The sequence below is a fragment of the Branchiostoma floridae genome, chromosome 4 (genome assembly GCF_000003815.2).
Source record: "Branchiostoma floridae strain S238N-H82 chromosome 4, Bfl_VNyyK, whole genome shotgun sequence".
Lineage (NCBI taxonomy): Eukaryota > Metazoa > Chordata > Leptocardii > Amphioxiformes > Branchiostomatidae > Branchiostoma > Branchiostoma floridae.
In genome coordinates, this window is record NC_049982.1 from 15,901,489 (window position 1) to 15,921,237 (window position 19,749).

Below are 19,749 nucleotides of genomic sequence, written 5' to 3' on the forward strand. Positions count from 1 at the left end.
CGACGCTTTGAAAAAATCCTGGCGAGAAGTCTGTACGGCCTGAGTCTTCAAGTTAACGTATTGTGTGGTCCCGCTTATGAATATTAATTAGCCTTCGCTTTCCTCTTCGCTGATTGGCTGAACCATTAATTGAATTAACTCTTCCTGCCGGCTAGACGCAGGTGCAGATGTCGGCTCTGTGGGGTGAACGTCCGAAAGGTCATGGCATGGAGAACGAAAGAAAACCAATTTCCCCTAAAAAAAGTGCTGTAATTAAGCCTTTTACAGTACTTTATGCCAAAAATTTTAGTTGGATCATTTTACCAACTATCTTATGCCTATCTATACCAAATGTTACTCATACCAGGGTACAGGGGTGCAAAATATACCGTTATAAGACCGTCAACAACAGTCGCACGGAGCTAACAGCGCAGCGAAAATACCATCGCTAGCGTTTCAACTTCGGATAACAAGTTATAAGTACTGTTGAACTCAGTAACGTTAAAGTTTGTTTTTAGTTGCCTTTGACGGTTTGACCTGAAATAGTGTTACGCTAAACTCCTGAAGAGAAGTTAAGTGACTGCTGCGATTATCATAGATATGCCCCTAAGAACTGATACAATATAAAGCCTTCTGAATAGTCTAAAATGCGAGAGCCTTAGGCGGGCTTCGCTCCCACTGGCGGGAACACTGCTATATACGGGATCATGAGGCCCCGCTTATGAATATTAATTAGCCTTTGGCCTCCTCTTCGCTGATTGGCTAGGTCTTTGATTCAATTAACTCTCCGGCTGACGCGCACAGGTGTGGCTCTGTGCGGGGTCACGGAAGGTCACGTCAGGAGGCCAAAAGAAAACAAATTTCCCCTCAGAAAAGTGCCAAAATTAATCATTTTAAAGTTGTTTATGTCAAAAATTTTACTTGAATCTTGTTACCAAGTATCTAATGCCTATCTATACCAAATTTCAGGTCATTTAATTGTAATACCAGGGTACAGGAGCCAAAAGTGTCCTTTTTTGGTCAAAAATTGGCCAAAAATCGCAAAAATAAGCATTTTGTTGCACTGTACACCAAAAGTGTTATTGAATTTATATGAAGGGATTATCAAGGCACATCTCTGTCAAATTTCAGTTCATTCGGTTGCAATACCAAGGTACAGGAGCCAAAAGTGTCCTTTTTTGGTCAAAAATTGGTCAAAAAATCGCAAAAATAAGCATTTTGTTGTACTGTACACCAAAAGTGTTATTGAATTTATATGAAGAGATTATCAAGGCACATCTCTGTCAAATTTCAGCTCATTTGGTTGCAATACCAGGGTACAGGGGCCAAAAGTGTCCTTTTTTGGTCAAAAATTGGTCAAAAAATCGCAAAAATAAGCATTTTGTTGTACTGTACACCAAAAGTGTTATCGAATTTATATGGGGGCATTATTAAGGCACATCTCTGTCAAATTTCAGCTCATTTGATTGTAATACCAGGGTACAGGGGCCAAAATATACAGCTTTGGTCTTAAAATGACCAAAAAATCTCAATAAAATCATTTTAGAGGTCATTTTAGAGTGACACAGGCTACTTAGTGGGGAATATGTATCACAAATCAAAACAGGCACGTTTTAACCTGTAATCGCTCGTTAATTAGGTTGACCCTAAAACTTCATGTCTCATTGACCTCGGTGATACCATAACGTCGTCGGCCTTGCCTTTATCCCTTTAGGATTTAACTGCTATTTGCTCCTAATGCGAGGATTTTGGTTGGCGTCACTGTGAAGCATAAAACTAAATGATGTCCTACAAGAAAAATGACACATTACAGTGCATATGTAAACAGATGCTGATACTGCCGTATTGAGCGCATGGAAAGTTCACTGTCATTAGTCAAGAGGAAGATTAGAACCCTATATAGCATATAACTTGCCCTTTGAATCTAACTTTGTGTTGTCATTTGTCAATATACGATTTCCTTGCGGGGTTTGTACGAGTCGTCTGGCGGAGGACGCCAGCAATATGTGACGTAACTGGCAAGACATGTGAGAAGGATGAAAAGAATCAGGGTTGGCAGATACATTAGGGAGAGCTCGTCATTTTCATGAAGCTCCTGAAACACCTGCCTTTCAGTTAACCTCGTGGCCATTCCAGTTGCCCTTTTTGTTCCAGATGGACAGCTTCCTCCATATCTCATAAAACTATCTAACTGTTTTATGGGAAGTCAAAGTTTTCAATTTCTGAAACTGCCTCTAAGCTTCCTGTACGCTGACTTTCGGCAAACCAAAACTGCCGACTCGCTAAGACAGCTCTCTAGGGCAGTAGCTTATGGAGCTTTAGATTGCGTTCATTTTCATGCTGATTTTCTCGATCAAAGGTAACAAACATCAGGATCCTTGCCACGTACCACCTTGAACGCCCTTCTCACACACTTCAAAGCTATAACATACAAACAAAAGACGTATCGTGATTTTTTTTCAACCTATCCCGTAGCAGAGATATGACAAATTTTAAAGGGTGACCTTGTCGGTACTTAACGAAAGCACAGGAACACTGACAGTCCGGTGATTTTGTTTCCGGTTGGCATGTAATGGAATTGAATTCCATGCCTTGTATCAAAAGTACATTCCTGTGTTGCGTAGTACTAGTTCAGCTATAATTCATACCTGGAATCAATATATAAGAGTCACTGAATCAATATATAAGAGTCACTAGATTCCACTGCAGTTTGTCCCCGTTACAATGTTTTGTGATTACGTACTGAAAAATTCGACGTTCATGTTTTGTATCTCTAACCGTACCAGGATCCGGTGGATCCAATTAACGTTATACATAATGGCAGCCTGTGTTGCTTTCTACTTATGTTGACACTTAACTTTCTTTCAAGACACCCACCATACTTGGACGACTGTGAGGATAGCCCTCGGCTTGTCTTTCAAGCAAAGAGCCTCTTCCACGGTTTTGCCGGAAATTAAAAGGCTTGAAGATGGATTTGGAAGCCCGTAAAACCGGTGTCCTTCGATTCATCCTGTATGTCAGGAGTGAAATCCTGAGGATGGATGTTAGTCTAGACTCAAATCAACCCCTGTTATCTCGGGCACAGCGTGCAGTGCCTGCCGACTCCGTGTCTGATCGTACACCCCATTACACCCCGATCCTCGCTGACTCATATGACTCAAAGGGCCGTCGATTAAAAGCGAGAGAACGCTTTTTCACTTCGAAATGGGGGAATACGTTTTATTACCTTAGCTTGCCCATGTCTATTCTTTAGATGGCACGTATGATGATTTACGGTCGAGGGGTCTCTGTAGTTTGGCGCGTGTTTCTTATTCAAATGGGGTATAATGGACACAGCGGAAAAGATAAAGGAATAAGACAAAAGAATGGACAGGCATGTCCCTAAGTGAAACGCTAAGAAAACATAAAACCAAGAAGGTTGGAAGGTTGGAGGAAATTGGTTGCCAGATTTTCAATGGTCATGATGATCCCGTGGGGATGGATGAGATCAAGGAGGATATAACCTCCTTGATGAGATGGGATGCAATGATGTAAATGTGACATTGCACAGAAACCGTAGGTTCTTTTCATCAAACAGGTAAAGCGTATTGATAATATCCCGACAGATCAATATGAAATAGTTAGAGAAGCCTTGCCCTCGGGCTTTGAAGAAAAGATCTGAGATGGGCCCCTTCCCGCATCCCAGGCGCCGGTGTCTAAACAGGTGCATTAGCCGTCAGATCATGCCTACTTAAGGTGCTGTAGTTTAGATGCACAACTGTACACGGTGTCACTGCGGAAGGGCACAGAGGTTAGACCATTTCCGCTGGGAAGGCATGTAGGCCATAACCTTTCCTTTTTTATGAATTCTAAAAAGCAATTAGGTGACAGGTTAGTGTAAAATATGGCCTAGGAGAAATGCCATCATACATTACGACTGCCATACTGAGCTACTTCAACCGTACATACAGGCTGTACCCATGTGATAAATATTAGATATCATTGCACACTCCTGGCTTTCCAGTGACTATTGCAGGACGTTTTTTATCATTGTTGTGATGACCTGTGATGTACAAATGGTGCCTGATGGCAAAGATTTATTCTCCTTATTGTAAAAGTTTTTGTAAAAAAAAAAACGAGAAAAGAGACATTGTAGAAGGGGTTGGGTGCAGATCGTTGTAATTTTTGGCATGTAGGTAGCGTTAGTGAATATAGTGACAAAATCATATAAGGCGCTATGCAAAGTAGGATCTAATTTCATAATCAACGAGGAAACCTAGAGAAAAAAGAGAAACGTCGACGGAAATGAATAATGCAAATGAATAGCTAATTTGTATAATCGTTGAGAAAATAATATTCATAGAAGTAAATGGCAGGGATTTATTCTTGAAGCATTTCTAAATTAAGTAAATTGAAGTTTGGACATCGTTAAATGTTAACATACATTATACAGATCAGGACTCCATTTTATAATTATTGAGGAAATATTAGAATAGTGGTTGTTAAGATTCTGTGATTTGGGGTGGTGGTTTCTCAATAGATCAGATTTATCCAACTGAGGACCTTATTTGCATAATGGGAAACATTGATAATACGCCAGTCGTAATGGTAATACCCCCTCACATTAGGCGAAAATCGATCGGAATACTAGTCTACGAGCTCTAAATGACATTTTCGTGAGTAAGACGTCAGGTGTTCTCACGATAATCTTGCGATTTTTAGGGATCGCCGGCAATTTTCAGGGGTCGTACGATGGTCGCGGTGCAGCCAAACATGTTCTTAACATAAGCGACAAGTCGCAGGAGATCTCTGAGATGGCAGAGCTCGTTACCGAGTCGCAGATCGTGCGTGCAAATCTTGCGTACCTAGCAAGGGTATTGGTCAATAGTCTTGCGTCAATCCAACGATTGAAGACCGATAGGCGAGCACAGACATAGTTATTAACCATCGAGCGCAATCGGATGGCTAACGCCCGTCAGTCGGGCAACGTTCGGGCGACGTTCGCCCGACTTACGTTTGGTTACAAATATTGAATTTATGGGAATGTGAGGGTAATTCTAACATTGTGTCCCCTGTGGTAGTATGTAGGCTGGCTTTGTGACACACTTTCCTTTCTTGTGTCATTTCTATTATGCCCGCGCATTCCATTCATTGGTTAAAAAGATTCCGACAACAAAATAAGCAACAGTTATTGATCTCTTGCCTTTTTTGAGGAACGTTTGGTGTTACCTTGTCCGCGTGCAAGAGGTCAAGGGAGGTTCATTATCATAGGTTTATTTACCGTCGATCGCAAGGGCCTCGCTTATATGTGAGGGGGACAGTTTTTGGGCGAAAAATACGCAAGACCATCTTAAGATCTTAAAATCAGCTGACCTTCCTGCGATCGCGAAGTACTGTAAATGCAGAAATGTTCGCGGTGGATTAATGTTCCCGGTTTTCGCGGTGACCACTTCACCGCGAACTTAAAACCACCGCGAACATTTTTCTATTATGGTATAAGACTGCAGTCTATGGTGTTACCGCGAACTTAAATCCACCGCGAAAAGTCCTTTTTCCCGCTACCGCGAAATTAAATCCCCGCGAACTTAAATGCATTATAGTACGTCCGAAGATCGTATATAATGTGAGGGGGTATAAGCATCATTTGGCGAATGTATGAGGTCGTGGAACTCTAGTGTGACAGGCAGCCTCCTTACATGCAGCACTCCGCGCCAGCGTCTCCACAGTTATTTCTCCGTGTGTGCGGTTGAGGCTCAGAAGTTATGATGGCATTTTCACTATGATGTGCTCTTGCTCTTATAACTGCATACTAAAGAAGCGAAGAGTTATTATGTGACTACCTGCTAGCTGTACGATGAACATGAAATGCATGTCAATACATAAACTGACGAACGTAATTTATACTGCCAATTTCCACCTTGTGAATGCCACAGAATGTTGCTGAACAAAATTGTAAAAATGGATTCCAGGCGTAGTCCATCAAGGATATCTATTATTAGCAAAAATGCACTTCTTTTAGTGAATGCATTAATGCCTTCAAATCCTTTATGTGTACATGGCGCTCTCGTTAATCACATGTGTAATAGGTGAGAGTGTTCACAGCTGCGCTCGCGCAGAATGCGATAGTACTCATCACCGTGGAAAATTCTTTCTGTTCAGGGTCAGTTTTTGTAACCCCTCGCGTCTCGGAATGAGCGAACTCTCTTTAAATTCTAGATAACACCGTCCCACTTTCAGCAGAAATGCAGCTACAAGGTCATAGGGCGTCAAGGTCTTCCCGTTTTGAAGACACACTTATCCAGACACATTTTCTATGGACGTTTTAGCACGGCAGGGACATGTCTCCTAGCACTGTCAGCTACGTCCCTCCTGGCTATACGGAAATCAATTATGAACCACAGAATGAAAAGCGCTTTGTAATACCGTGCAACTGTTTAAATGCCAGACTGTTATATCTTTCAGCTGTTAGACGTATTGACGTCTATTTGGAAACTTACCGTGCCACATTAATGATATCGACATACTGACTCAGTTCATCATAACGATTTAGCTTTCACGTCTTCACACTAGCAGGAAGCACGACTCCTATAGGAGAGCTTTTCGCGTAAAAAAAATCACATTAGAACATAACTCTTTGCTGGAGCTGCATGAACCATAGTACTCTTTCAGGATCAGAAAGACTCGCAAACTCTGTAAATCATGCGTATTAACAGATTTGCGAGTTCTGATGTTAAAAACCGGAAATTTGTCTTGAGTACTCAACGTTGTCTGGGACAAAACTTTCTTTCTTACTTCCATCTTACTAGTTATAAACCCTGGATATAACCATGAAAAGTGAAATATAGCCTGGTTTGTAGAGTATTCTGAATCTTTTTCCCTTTTCCTTTTGATAGAACCAGTCCACATGAGACATGACGGATGTCGTATTTTGATTAGGTCTCACATCGCGGCCCGGCTCAGCTTCGGTACTTTGAATAGTCTAAATGACTGTAAATCTTTGAAATATGTCGTTACTGCAACGTATGTCCCGAACAAACCCCATTTAATCTGACCTACAGGACCTTTGAAAGCAAGATGAGTGTGTGTGACGTGCTGTACCTCATGTACTCCGGAGATAATCTCCGTCATGCGCAACAGGTGGAGCAACAACACGGCTGACCTCGCCATACACTGGTGGAGGAGGGGGGGGATTTCAGGCAGCAAAAAGGAAATGTCATATGGAAGTCGAGAGTCCAGCCGGATAGCATTTTTATCAGGCACGAAAGAGAACAAACTATGAAAACGTCACACCTTTATTGTGGCTGTTTTATATCATACCAACCTCCATCTCAGCCTCCCTGGTTCGTCTGTTAGAATATTTATACCTGGAGCCCATCAAAACTCAATACGAATACATGTGTCGAGTGTACATGATAGAGACTTTAGCGGCATTGACTCTATCAAGCAATAATTTTGAAGCCTGTGAAAGACAATGACGGCCCATCTCAGTGATTCACACCGACAAAAGACATTGATGATGATGATGAATATATTTTGTATTGAAGGTAACTGCAAAATGTTTGAAAAGTACAATTATAATGCCGTTCTGCAACATCCCATCACATGTTGTACTTGCAGGGTTGCTGGCAATCGTGGGTAACTCCTTTGTGTTGGTGGTGTGGTTCAAGAGGCGGAGGTCCATGAAGGCCCCGGAGCTCTTTGCCGTAAATCTGGCCGTTGTGGACCTGTTGATAGCCCTGTGTTGCAACTCTTTCCAGGTAGAGCCGGATTGATGTCACTGTGATATGGCTGATATGGTGGTGTGAAGTTCTACCTTGTTCAGTGTTGCTAATGGTGTCACATGTTCATTGTCGTGTTGGCTGATGTTGTAGTCGTGAACTGTGTTGAACCTGTCCTGTGCCTAGGGTAGAAGTGTTTGTCTACATGGTCCAATATTGTGGCTTTGTCCGTCATTGTAAGACAGGGCCCGCATGCGCAGTGTGCGCTAATGCTTAATGTAGAAAGCATCACGAGGAACTCACAAACAGTTTATTCATGCTTCGTTCATACAATGCCATTACAAAGTGACCTCAAGGGCATTTAAGCAAGATGTTGACTTGCAGAAATCAATCTGTAGTGCATCTAGTACATCTACATGTATGTTGTTGTTCTAACTTACAAGGATGCTGGTATGATACTAATGAGTACCCGAAGGTGATGTCATATTCGTTCTGAGGGTAGCGATACATGATAAGGGTTTGATCAACAATATGTGTACTTAAGAAGGAGCTAGTATAGCTGTTTCATCGGATACACTAATACATATACAGCAACAGTCACTACAAAGTCTCATACCCCACACCGTAACCCGAGTCACAGCAGACTAATAGCAGCGAGATAATCGATAGGCGTTCCTCAGGCGTCACCATTTCAGACGATTTCTTTGACAAACCGATCCTGACCGGTCTCACTAAATACCGAAAACAACCGAAAACAACCGAAAACAATTTGAAATTTACCGAAAACAACCGAAAACAACTCGACAAATACCGAAAACAACTCGAAGCCACTTAAAGAATGTCAAAGCAACCATGAACAACCTATTGGAACCCGAAAAAAAGCCGGAAAACAACTCGTAAACTACAACAATGTCTATATTATCTTCATCTACTGATTACTATCCCTTGAATTATTTTCTCCACGGCCGAGGGAGAGAATGGAGTGATTCTGAAGCCGGTGAAAACACCTTTCCATCGATCACACGCTGTTTTATGGTGTAAAGTAAAATCCTTATTTTGATCATTTAGTTTAATCTGGGGCCTCTGTGGTAATACACGTTTGCGGTTTTTCTATCTAAATCGATTTGTTATGGCAGCAGAAATGCGTTATAATTGAGCAAGAAATATACTAGATTGTTTTGGTTGCTAGAAAAAAAGGAAGTACACATTAGCTGAATAGGCAGCAGAATTTGCCAGCAGTAATTAATAAGCAAACCTATTTTCCAAGCAGAGATTTCGTCGGGGGATAGCAGTGACTGCTATTTCTTGTTGTGGCCAATACTACACCCCCGCTCCACCGTAACCTCTGCTTGGAGTTACACAATAGATGCCAAGTAATATAGATATCCATTGATGAGTTTGCGAGTTGACCAAGCAGTCCCGTTTATAACGTACAGGGTCCGTGAATCTGAATGCGAACATTAATATATTCGAACAGGCAAAGGAGATCGTTGACTTTATTATTACTAATATTGTATTAATATCAGGGGTCGTCAAACAAATAAATCCATCGTAGCCTAACTCCTGTCCAAAATAAAGTCAAAGTTATTAAATAATTGCCCACTGAAATGATTGTCTGTTGTTTATGGTTGTGTCGAGTTGTTTTCGGTAATTAGTGAAAGTTGTTTTCGGTTGTTTTCGGTATTTAGTGGAAGTTGTTTTCGGTATTTAGTGAAAGTTGTTTTCGGTTGTTTTCGGTTGTTTTCGGTAGTTTTCGGTTGTTTTCGGTTGTTTTCGGTTGTTTTCGGTATTTAGTGAGACCCATCCTGACCACCTAAAAGGTTCGGGTCGATATGTCTTAGAACGAGCATGTACAGGTGGTACAGTTGTCTATTGTTGGGTGATCCTGGCCTATTTAGGTAAGTTTGGAGAGAGATTTGTGCGTAAGCAAGCCTTAACTTAATCCTTTATCATTTATTCCTCCTGTCTAACCCATCAGTTCTTTTGAAAAGAAAACTTCATTTGACGCGAAAGTTAATTATTTATCTATTTATCTTATATCAAAACTCGGTATTAGTGCAGTATTAAGTCTTCCGTCTGGATTACACAACCTGATATGTGGCGGTTTCAGGAATGTGTAGCCCTCAAAATATCTGACAGTTCTATGCCAATTGTCCAATAACATCATCAGGTTTTTGTTGCGACGTGACTTTTCGATACTGCAGGCAAACACGTAGATCTTGTGCAAGGAAATTTTCCAGGGATTGATCACAAACGGAACAGCAGCGTAATCGCAAATCGCAAATTTACAACGTTGAACCTACAAAGAGATGTTATTCCATGCTGTATATTTCCTCTCCAAATAGCGATCCGCTAAGTTGGACATTACTCACACAGCGGCGGAGACCCTGACGTGTAATCGGTCTCAGCAAAGCAGGAAGCAGTGAAATTGCAATTCTGCAAACGTCCATAGTTGTGAACATACTATTTTTTAGGCATAATGTTATATTTAAAAGTAAGCATTAAATGCCACCTCTCCATCGAGCATTTTTGTCCTCCATGAGGCATGGTTGATTAATATGTGCCACACTCTGGTCGCTCAGGGTATCTACTATGTAAAGATATGAATCGTTATTTCAAGTCTTTGCTTATTTTTAACCTCCAGCCGATCATATTAGCGGTGCTTAGTGGTGCGTACCTAAACTCATATTCGGGTTCAGGTCCGGATTCAGGTCCAGCAGTTCAGGTTCAGGTCCGGACTTTTAAGTCCGGACCTGAACAAATCATTGCATATTATGTGCACTAGAAATTTTTGTTGAGGGGGAGGGGGGTGGTGCATATAAGATTGCATGTTAAAGCATGAATTGAAATGCAATGTGAAAAAAAACGCAAATTATTTACAGCCAGTGTAAACACAAAAAGTTTCTTGTCTTTTTCCAGTGCAAATTTCACTGTCTATGGAAGGTTTTAAAGGTTTAGAACAAAAAGAGGGAATGTAAGAGACAGATTGCTTTTTGCAAGTCCGGACCACTAGCTCCGACGATGTGTTAGCATGTTTTTAGACTGTACAGACACTGTGCGCCATTTTCTGCTCTTTCTTGCAACTTCTTCGATGAAAAGTCGTCCCAAAATACCGATTGCTTGGTTGAAATGATTTGCCAATGTAGTACCACGCACTGACACGCTTACTCAACGGTAAAACCATTCGTAAAAAAAGCCATATTCCTATCATGCTGTTTATAGCGTCGCCCATTTGTTGAAGGATGTACATGTACATGCTACAGTTGAATTGAAGAAGTCCCCCATAGTAGTTTGTCGTTCTTGTACTTTGGTGTAAGTCTTCTTGAACACCATAATCTTATAGAATTGTGGAATCTTCTTGAGAGTACTTGGTCTGAGTTCTTGGAAAGACATTCAAGATCGTCTCTACAAGTTTTGCTTTAGGCAGACATCTGGCTGTAAGCTGTACATAAGTTCACATTGCAGACAGTCGACGTGCCTAATGCATCAACAAGGCACGTTCCAAAACATCAAAATCACCGAGGCTCCGGAGTGCCTCCATTTGACCGCCTTGACCTGGTAATGTTTTCGCTTTTCCGCAGATCGCAGCGAGTTTCAACCACGGTTGGATGCTGGGTGGTCCCGGCTGCCAGGGTTACGCCTTCTTAAGAACACAGCTTGGCACGACCAACATCCTAACCATCATCGCACACGCACTGGCACGGTACATCAAAGTCTGCCACACCAAGCTCAGTACGTGACTCTCTTCACCAATCTGTTAGTGAAGCGTCTGAACAGCAGAGCTCGATAATACTAGTAGCTGACCGTGTAGTGCAATTGCATGCATGCATGCATCAGCTTATTGTAGTTGTTCATCCATGATGCTTGAGAGAACGCTGTGAAATAGGGCTTTTATGATAATGCTACAGCATCGATGGATATTTAAAAATCCAGTGCAAACAATCCTGCAGCATCAATAATGCTGCAGCATCAATGAATGTTTCAAAATCCATTGCAAACACATTGCTTTACAATTCATTCATTATTCCAAGGAATATGGGTGTTACTTGGATTTTATCTAAAGGATGAATGTTTGTCACAGGTGACGATGTCAACTTCACCAATGTCCGGCGCACCCTCTCGGCGGTGTGGACGATTGCCTTGTTCTGGTCAACAGCGCCGCTGTACGGCTGGGGAGCGTACTCCACCGAGCCCTCACGCATCACCTGCGGGCTGGACGTCGACCAAGTGTCTTCCTCTGCTGCCAACCAGTCGTATGTGTTCTTCCTGAATCTTGTGTTTATAGTTGCTCCAGTGGTGGCCATAGCTTTCTCCTACATCAAGATTATCCAGAAAGTTCGAGGCTCCCATCGTAGAACGTTCGGCCGAGGCCGACGTGTCGCGAGAAAGGCACAGCTGGAGCGGAAACTTACAAAGGTAAGCTACTTCATAGCTCTGTCAGGTTTCCTGGCCAATTAATCCCTCACAAATCTATCTAGATCTGCTGATTTCATTAGACCACATTTAAGTGAAGAACGCGAAGATGATCCTTTACACAATACGGCGTATTTATACTCTCACAACCACAACCTGTTTCCTCCAGACTGCCATCATGGTCGGGCTGGGGTTCCTAATGGCGTGGACACCTTACGCCATCCTCGGGCTGTGGAGCTGCTTTGCTGAGCCCGGGAGATCGTCCCCGCTGTTCACCGCGGTGCCAGCCCTGTTCGTCCGGACTGCCGGCGTCTACAACCCCATTATATATCTCCTGCTCAACGACACGTTCCGCATGGAGGCCTACGCCATAACCACCGGCACCATTCGAAAGAAGATCACACGGAAGTTCTCGGGTACTGTCGTTGTCCTGAAGCTAGACGGAGACGACCCGGTCGTCTTCACGGAAGCCATGCGGCGGCACAGGCGGAAGTCTATGAGGAAAGTGTCCAGGGCTAATAAAGAAGGAGGTACAGGTACCGGTACCGGCACTACCACGTACAACTGAGACAAGACGATGACAAACCGACGGCATGTTATGTGGATCCGAGCTAGGAAGACAATCACAGAGCTGCCGTTGGCAACGCTAACCTGGTTCCAACGGATTGCACCCTTTGCACGAACTGCCCAGGATGTCAGAACCAGAGAGTCCCGGTCTCCTGGTGGCACACGGGTAGACGGATGGTGATGCTGCGTCGATGGAGGTGTCGATTCAACTATCGATTTGAATGAAAACGAACATCAGACACGGTCCCTGATTGTCGACTCATTTGGACGACCATAGGTGGCTGTATATCACTAGTATGTAGTATGGACATGTAGTGTTGGTCAGTTGTACTGGTTTGAAGCAGAGTTATGTTGTGCAATTGCTCAACCAGTTTTGCCGTGCGTATTGGGTATGTGTGGTACAAGACAGTGATACACATTCAGATCGAAATGAAGTGCTGCCCCTTCCCCTTGCTATACTTGACATAATACATGACATATACTTAAATATGTGGTAACGTTACACGTTCAGTCACATCGATGTGGTATGTGACAGACATCATATTGATGTGCGGTCATAATGTGGATTAAACGGGGTTCAATAAGGGTGACAAACGTGGTGTACGTCGGACTATGTAATAGAAACGTCTCAACGTTTGTATCTGCTGTTATGTAAATGCAAGATGTTTTGTCAAGCTGGAACGCCAGATGACGCTGTTGCTGTGGCAGTCCTGATGGTGATGTGAATTGTGTTGAATTGTTGTATCCGAATCGCGTTTACGATCCACAGGCCATCATCTCAATAACTGCAATGATTGCATCAATTATATCAGTGATGACTGTTAGAACTTTCGGCGTGTCTTGTAATACACAGTCTTTTTTTTCATATTCCCTTTGTCCACACATCAATATTACGAGGTTTAGATATTCTGTCATCAATAGTCAATACATGTCAGCCCCGTGTTTATCGCGCATCAGTGTAGTTATACATGCATCGCTTCACACACACACACTGTCCATGTTCACCTGTCTGATGTTTGGGCTTTTTTTCAAATCCTAAATCCCCCCTTGATTTGCATGATTAATGAGAAAAATCTGTAATTCCAGTGCTTTCAATGATAGGACTTTTATACACGTTATGTCTTCATTCATGGCATGTGAAACGTTGACAGATTATTCAAATCAGAATCTAGTTTGCATAATTAATATGAGAGTGACATGATTCAATCGTGGTAGTTGGTTGGTATCACCATGGTTTAACCTGTTTGGTGTCATCTATCTGTGACGTGTGTAAGTAAATGAAAGGTGTACACAATGATGCATAGCTTACGTAAATGTGCAAGTCATTTGCATGATTTTTGATGAATGTTAACATGGCCTTTCGCCAAATGATAGGACTTCTACACATACAATATATGTATTTTTTCATGGAAGAGTCCATTAATGCACAGGGACCCTTTTTAGATTCAATTTTGTATTGGGCTGATTCTATAACAGCCCAGAGTTTGAGAGTTTGTGTGAAAGTGTTTTGTATTGGTCTATTTTGCTATTTGATATGTGTTGCGCTGTAAGAGCCCATTCTTGCACGGGGGCATTTCTTAAATTCGTTTTTATTCTTGCAGTTGCAAATTATACAAAATAGGAGTAAATTTATATAATCAACGAGGAAAATCTATGATACTGGTGTTTTTACCTTTGCCAGAATGGCTAAGGTAATATTTTCGGTCCGGTTGTGTGCTCTCCCCCCGTTTGTGAGCAGCATAACTCAAGAAGACTGCGACAGATGCGGCTGATATTTGGTGGGTGGGTAGGGGTCTGGGAAACGAAGGGGGAGTTCGATGATGGGCCCCCTAGCGGCTTGCTAAGGTACTGCAACGGACCCTCCATGCTCGATATCTTGCGTTCTGGACATGCTGCGGTCTTGATTTTTGAGTGGTAGGGACCCCTTAAAGCAGAGAGTGACAGCTGCGAGTTTGGGCCCCCTAGCGGCTTTCCTGGAAGTGCAGGCGCCGGTTTACTTGCAAACTTTTGTCCGTAAACAGCATAACTCGAGAAGACTTTGACGGACGCTGCTGATATTTGGCGGGTGGGTAGGGGTCTGGAAAACGGAGGTCGAGTTCGATGATGGGGTGTGTTTTCTCATCTTCTGAACATGGTATGGTCACGAATTTTTGGTGTTAGATAGCTCTTGTGCTCAGGAGTTGGTAACATAAGTTTGGGCCCCCTAGCAGCTAGTTTAGGGATAGTCGGGGTATTCTTGTCAAAAACTTCTGAAGCATTGCAACCCCCCAGCCTGGTTCGGTTGATTCCAGCTGCAGCTGTACCTGACAGTTGACGGGTTCCCAAGGCCCACGGGTCAGGCTCCCTGACCCCACATGTCAGTTTCCAGACTGGCGCCCGGACCATACCAACCAGTTAGCAAAATAGGTAGGATTTGTTGGTGAAAGGACTTTTCCATAACTCCAGAAGGGAACAACGGATTTTTACCTTTGCCAGAATGGCTAAGGTTATGTTTTGGGCGTGTTTGTGTGTCTGTGTGTGTGTGTGTGTGTGTGTGTGTGTGTGTGTGTGTGAACAGCATAACTCAAGAAGCCTTGGATGGATCCTGATGATATTTGGTGGGTGGGTAGGGGTCGGGAAAACGAAGGTCAAGTTCGATAATGGGCCCCCTAGCGGCTTGCTAAGGTACTGCAGAGGAAACTCAATTTTTTATATCTCGTGTTCTGGACATGCTGTGGTCATGATTTTTAAGTGGTAGATAGCCCTCGGGGCAGAGAGTTAGTGCTGTGAGTTTGGACCCCCTACTAGGGGGGGTCTTTAAATGGGTCAAAAATCGAAATTTTGAAATATGATCACGCCCACTTCAGGGGTGATTTATTGGGTCATTTGACAGACATTGTGCACAAAAATTGGGATCTAGCATGAAATAAACCCCCCACCCCACCCAAAAAACTATTTTGCATTATGTGCAATAGGGTACAGCCATATGGTGATTTAGAGGAATGCTTGCCGTCATATAACTGCCGAACGACGTGTGCTAGGACTACCAAACTTGTTAACTTTTGCTAAAATTTACTTGGCAACAAGTTTAAGAGAATAAATTAAATTTATGATATTTTTTGTTGCCATGGCAACCGGTTGATGACAGGCATATTTTACGAAATTCTCTACTTTCCGCTTGAACGTTGCGGTTTAATAATTTTCTTGGTAAACACTTTTGTTTCCTATAGCATTAACATCTTATATAACATAATGTAGCATTCATGATTAAATATTCATAATTTATGCTAATTTGATGACGTAACTGGTCAAAATCCAAGATGGCAGCCCATGTCATAAGCGAAAATGGTAAAATAGGTTATTATCACTCGAATTTTGCCACTACTTTGTAGTTTTTACCAAATACATTCCAATGGTAATTTGTAGTCCGTTCTTATTGTATTTTTGGGTTACATGTCGAAAATAATGTATTTTAAAACATTTAAGTTTGACGATCCAAGATGAGGGTTCTCAAAGGATAGCTAAAATAGATTTGACTTCATTTTCTGACAAGGCATTAATATCAATTCGGATGCCATTGACAACAAAAGTCTTACCTACCTTAGCAGACGTATAAGTTAGACACCCATATTTGCTAACTTTTTGTTTGATACCTTTAGGATACCATAATATAATGGGAAGTACCGGTTTAGATGGTTATCGCCCATAACACCATCTTAATGGCGTCATAATTACCCCATATTACTTCATAGAAGTAGAGACAGACGGTGTTGTCAAGACACCAGAATTAAAGAAGTGATTAAGACTTATAAATACATAATCCCTGCAAATTTGGTGATCGTAGACCAAGCCGTTCGGATTTAGTGAGGGGAGGGTGCAAAATGTGTGTTTTGTTGTCTTTTCAGTAACACTTTTACATTCTGTATGATATACCCAGTATGAAATCGATGGAAACAAATCCGTTAGGACGCAGTGAGAGCTCAGCGCAATCGCCGTCTAGTGGAAAGGGGGCTTATTAGCAAAGTTAATTTTTTTCTCCCTGAAAAATAACAACGGGGCACTAGGGCATTAGCTACATTACCATTGCAGCAGATTGATAACATACATTTTAAATGAATAGGGAGAGTGACAGTGGTAGAGAAATCAAAGAGTGTACGTAATAATTACTTTCAGTTACAACATAGAAGTAAATCTGAATCACAACTAATGACAGAAAGATCTAACTCTAAATTGTTTGATGTCGGTAAGGTATTTCCTCCATCTAAATACTTCCAACTACCTACAAAACTGCAGACAGTATATATATAGGTTGTGATATCAATGATCTAGTACCATTTGAGGCTGAGGTAGTGGGCCTTGGGAAAGTGACCACTGACATGGATGTACGAGAGGCGTCACAGCAGATGTACCTTTTATGCCAAGTATTACCATGATACAGTATCTAAATCTCTGAGCACAATCAATAGAGGGTAGAAGACGTTCCTGAGGAAATGGTTTACTGAAAGCAGAAAGAGGCATGGACAGACAGAGAAGGGAAACCCAAAGACAGAATACAATGAGTTGTTTTAAAAAGAAAAGTGAACTCGTATATACGCAGAGGACCCAGAGTAAAGGCAAACCCTGGAGAAACGAACAGAAGGTGGGGGTGACTAGGATATAAGACAAAGTAGAGACCCTGGACTATACATGACATATTCCAACAAAGCTTGGGCAAGCTGGGCTCTATTACTTTCCTTTCAAATTGGAAATGTACAAACATTTTCCAAGTAAGACCTTTCATCCACTGTTACTAGTACACAACAAGAGTTAGGGCACACAAATGACAGTGAGAGTAGCATAAAAGGCAGTACAGTAACGGCAGGGATGTAATTTATATAATATATTTACATAATTAACTATCTTACTAGCAATTTTACTGCGGATTTAATTGTTCAAAGTAAAAAAAAAAACTTTTGATGCAACTAACATGTACACCTTTCCAGGAAAAGTTATATTCAGATTTTGGGTCAATGTGAAATTTGGGTGCAAAAGTGTCGTTTAAGGCTGTTTTGAAAGCAGAAAAAGTAAATCATACACATGTATTGGAAACATAACATTTTACATGGCAACTAGATCTATTGTATACTACCAGGAAAAGGTGTAGGCAATGGCAAAGACTTCTAGATTTAAAAAAAAATGACCACATGTAATGTGCCATATTTCACAAATGTGCATAGTGCAGGCACTACTAGTGTCAAATTTGAAATCTATCTTCAAGTTAGCTATTCTTTGAGAAACCTCATCTTGGATCGTCAAACTTAAATGTTTTAAATTGCATTATTTTTGACATATAACCACAAAATGCAATAAGATCGGACTACAAATATCCCTAGGAATGTACAATATAATGGCAAAATTCGAGTGATAATAACCTATTTTACGATTTCGCTTATGACATGGGCTGCCATCTTGGATTTTGACCAATTACGTCATCAAATTAGCATAAATTATTAATATTTAATCGTGAATGCTAAATGATATTTTATAAGATGTTGATGCTATATATATGAAACAAGAGTGTTTACCAAGAAAACCATAAAACCGCAATGTTTAAGCCGAAATTAGAGAATTTTGTAAACTATGCCTGTCATCAACCCGTTGCCATGGCAACAAAAATATCACAAACTTATTTTATTCTCTTAAACTTGTTGCCAAGTAAATTTTAGGAGAATTCAACAAGTTTGGAGGTCCTCGCACACGTCGTTAAGCAGTTACATGACGGCAAGCATTCCTCTAAATCACCATATGGCTGTTCCCTATTGCATATAATGCAAATTAGTTTTTCGGGTGAGGTGGGGGGTTTATTTTGAGATACGACTTTACTTTTTGTATCCAAAGTCTTGTATTGATGGTGTTAACCATTTCCCAAGTGGGTGTCCAAAAATTTTGACTTTGCCATTTATCGACCCCCCCTACCCTAGCGGCTTTTTTGGAACTGCAGGCGCCGGTTTCCTTTCAAACTTTGGACGAGAATAACTCTACAACGTGGTGACGGATCTTCATGATTTTTTGTATGTAGATAGAATGAGTGTTGACTTACATAATGGAATACTAATTATGCAAATCAACAGCTAATTTGCATAATTAATGAGGAAAGTTTATGAATCCACTGCATTCCATGATAGGACTTTGAAACTTGTCACATATGTAGCTGGGAAGGAGGGAAATGTCAATAGATATCAATTATGCAAATGATGATCTCATTTGCATAATTATTGAGAAAATATGAAGATGTTGTCGGATCATCAGGGTTTTTGGTATGTAGGTAGCGTAAGTGAAGACATACATAATGAGATACCAATCATGCAAATCAACAGCTAATTTGCATAATTTATGAGGACATTTTATAAATCCATTACATTCCATGATAGGATTTTAAACTTGTCACATATGTAGCTGAGAAAGAGAGAAATGTCAATACATATTCATCATGCAAATGATGACGTTATTTGCATAATTAATGAGAAAATATGAACGTGTTGACGGATCGTCATGATTTTTGGCATGTAAATAGCCTAAGTGAAGACTTATATAATGTGATATTTATTATGCAAATTAACAGCTAATTTGCATAACTGATTAGGAAAAGTTCATAAATCCACAGCATTCCATTATAGTACTTTCAAAATTGTCACATATGTAACTGAGAAAGAGGGAATAGAGTAAGAGGTGTATTTAAAGACTTGAAAAGAGAATATATCAAAGGATCATCATGATTTTTGGTATGCTGATATCAATTAATTGTAACTTGGGATCTAATTTGCATAATCAATGCCGAAATTTTTCATTATAGGACTACCATACACGTAGAGGTGTCCTTACATGACATGCAGTGCTTTTTCACGAGCTGGAACTCAAGGCGCTAATTGCCAGAGAGTGACAGCACATAATGATGCGCGCAGCTGGTATGTAAAACGAAGCTTATAAATGTCTGAGGTGAAAAGTCAGGGGCTCATGTTACCATGTGTGAACACACAGACATGATGTAATATGGAGATGATATGCCTAAAATCGGGAAACACGGACTGCAGACTGCTGTGAGAGCTCAGCTTCTAACGTTTTCTGCTTTGCTGAG

General features: G+C 41.3%; 1 protein-coding gene across 1 annotated transcript in view; it reads left to right on the plus strand.

Annotated features, from left to right (window-relative positions):
• Positions 1 to 14,429, plus strand: part of LOC118415052 (opsin-5-like) — a 33,097-nt gene extending 18,668 nt beyond the window's left edge. Inside the window, exons 2-5 of the mRNA XM_035819431.1 lie at positions 7,576 to 7,715; positions 11,258 to 11,408; positions 11,758 to 12,092; positions 12,259 to 14,429. Of these exons, the coding sequence (XP_035675324.1) occupies positions 7,576 to 7,715; positions 11,258 to 11,408; positions 11,758 to 12,092; positions 12,259 to 12,657 (1,025 nt within the window). The 3' untranslated portion in view covers positions 12,658 to 14,429. The remainder of the gene's footprint in view (positions 1 to 7,575; positions 7,716 to 11,257; positions 11,409 to 11,757; positions 12,093 to 12,258) is intronic.
• Positions 14,430 to 19,749: the final 5,320 nt, after the last annotated feature.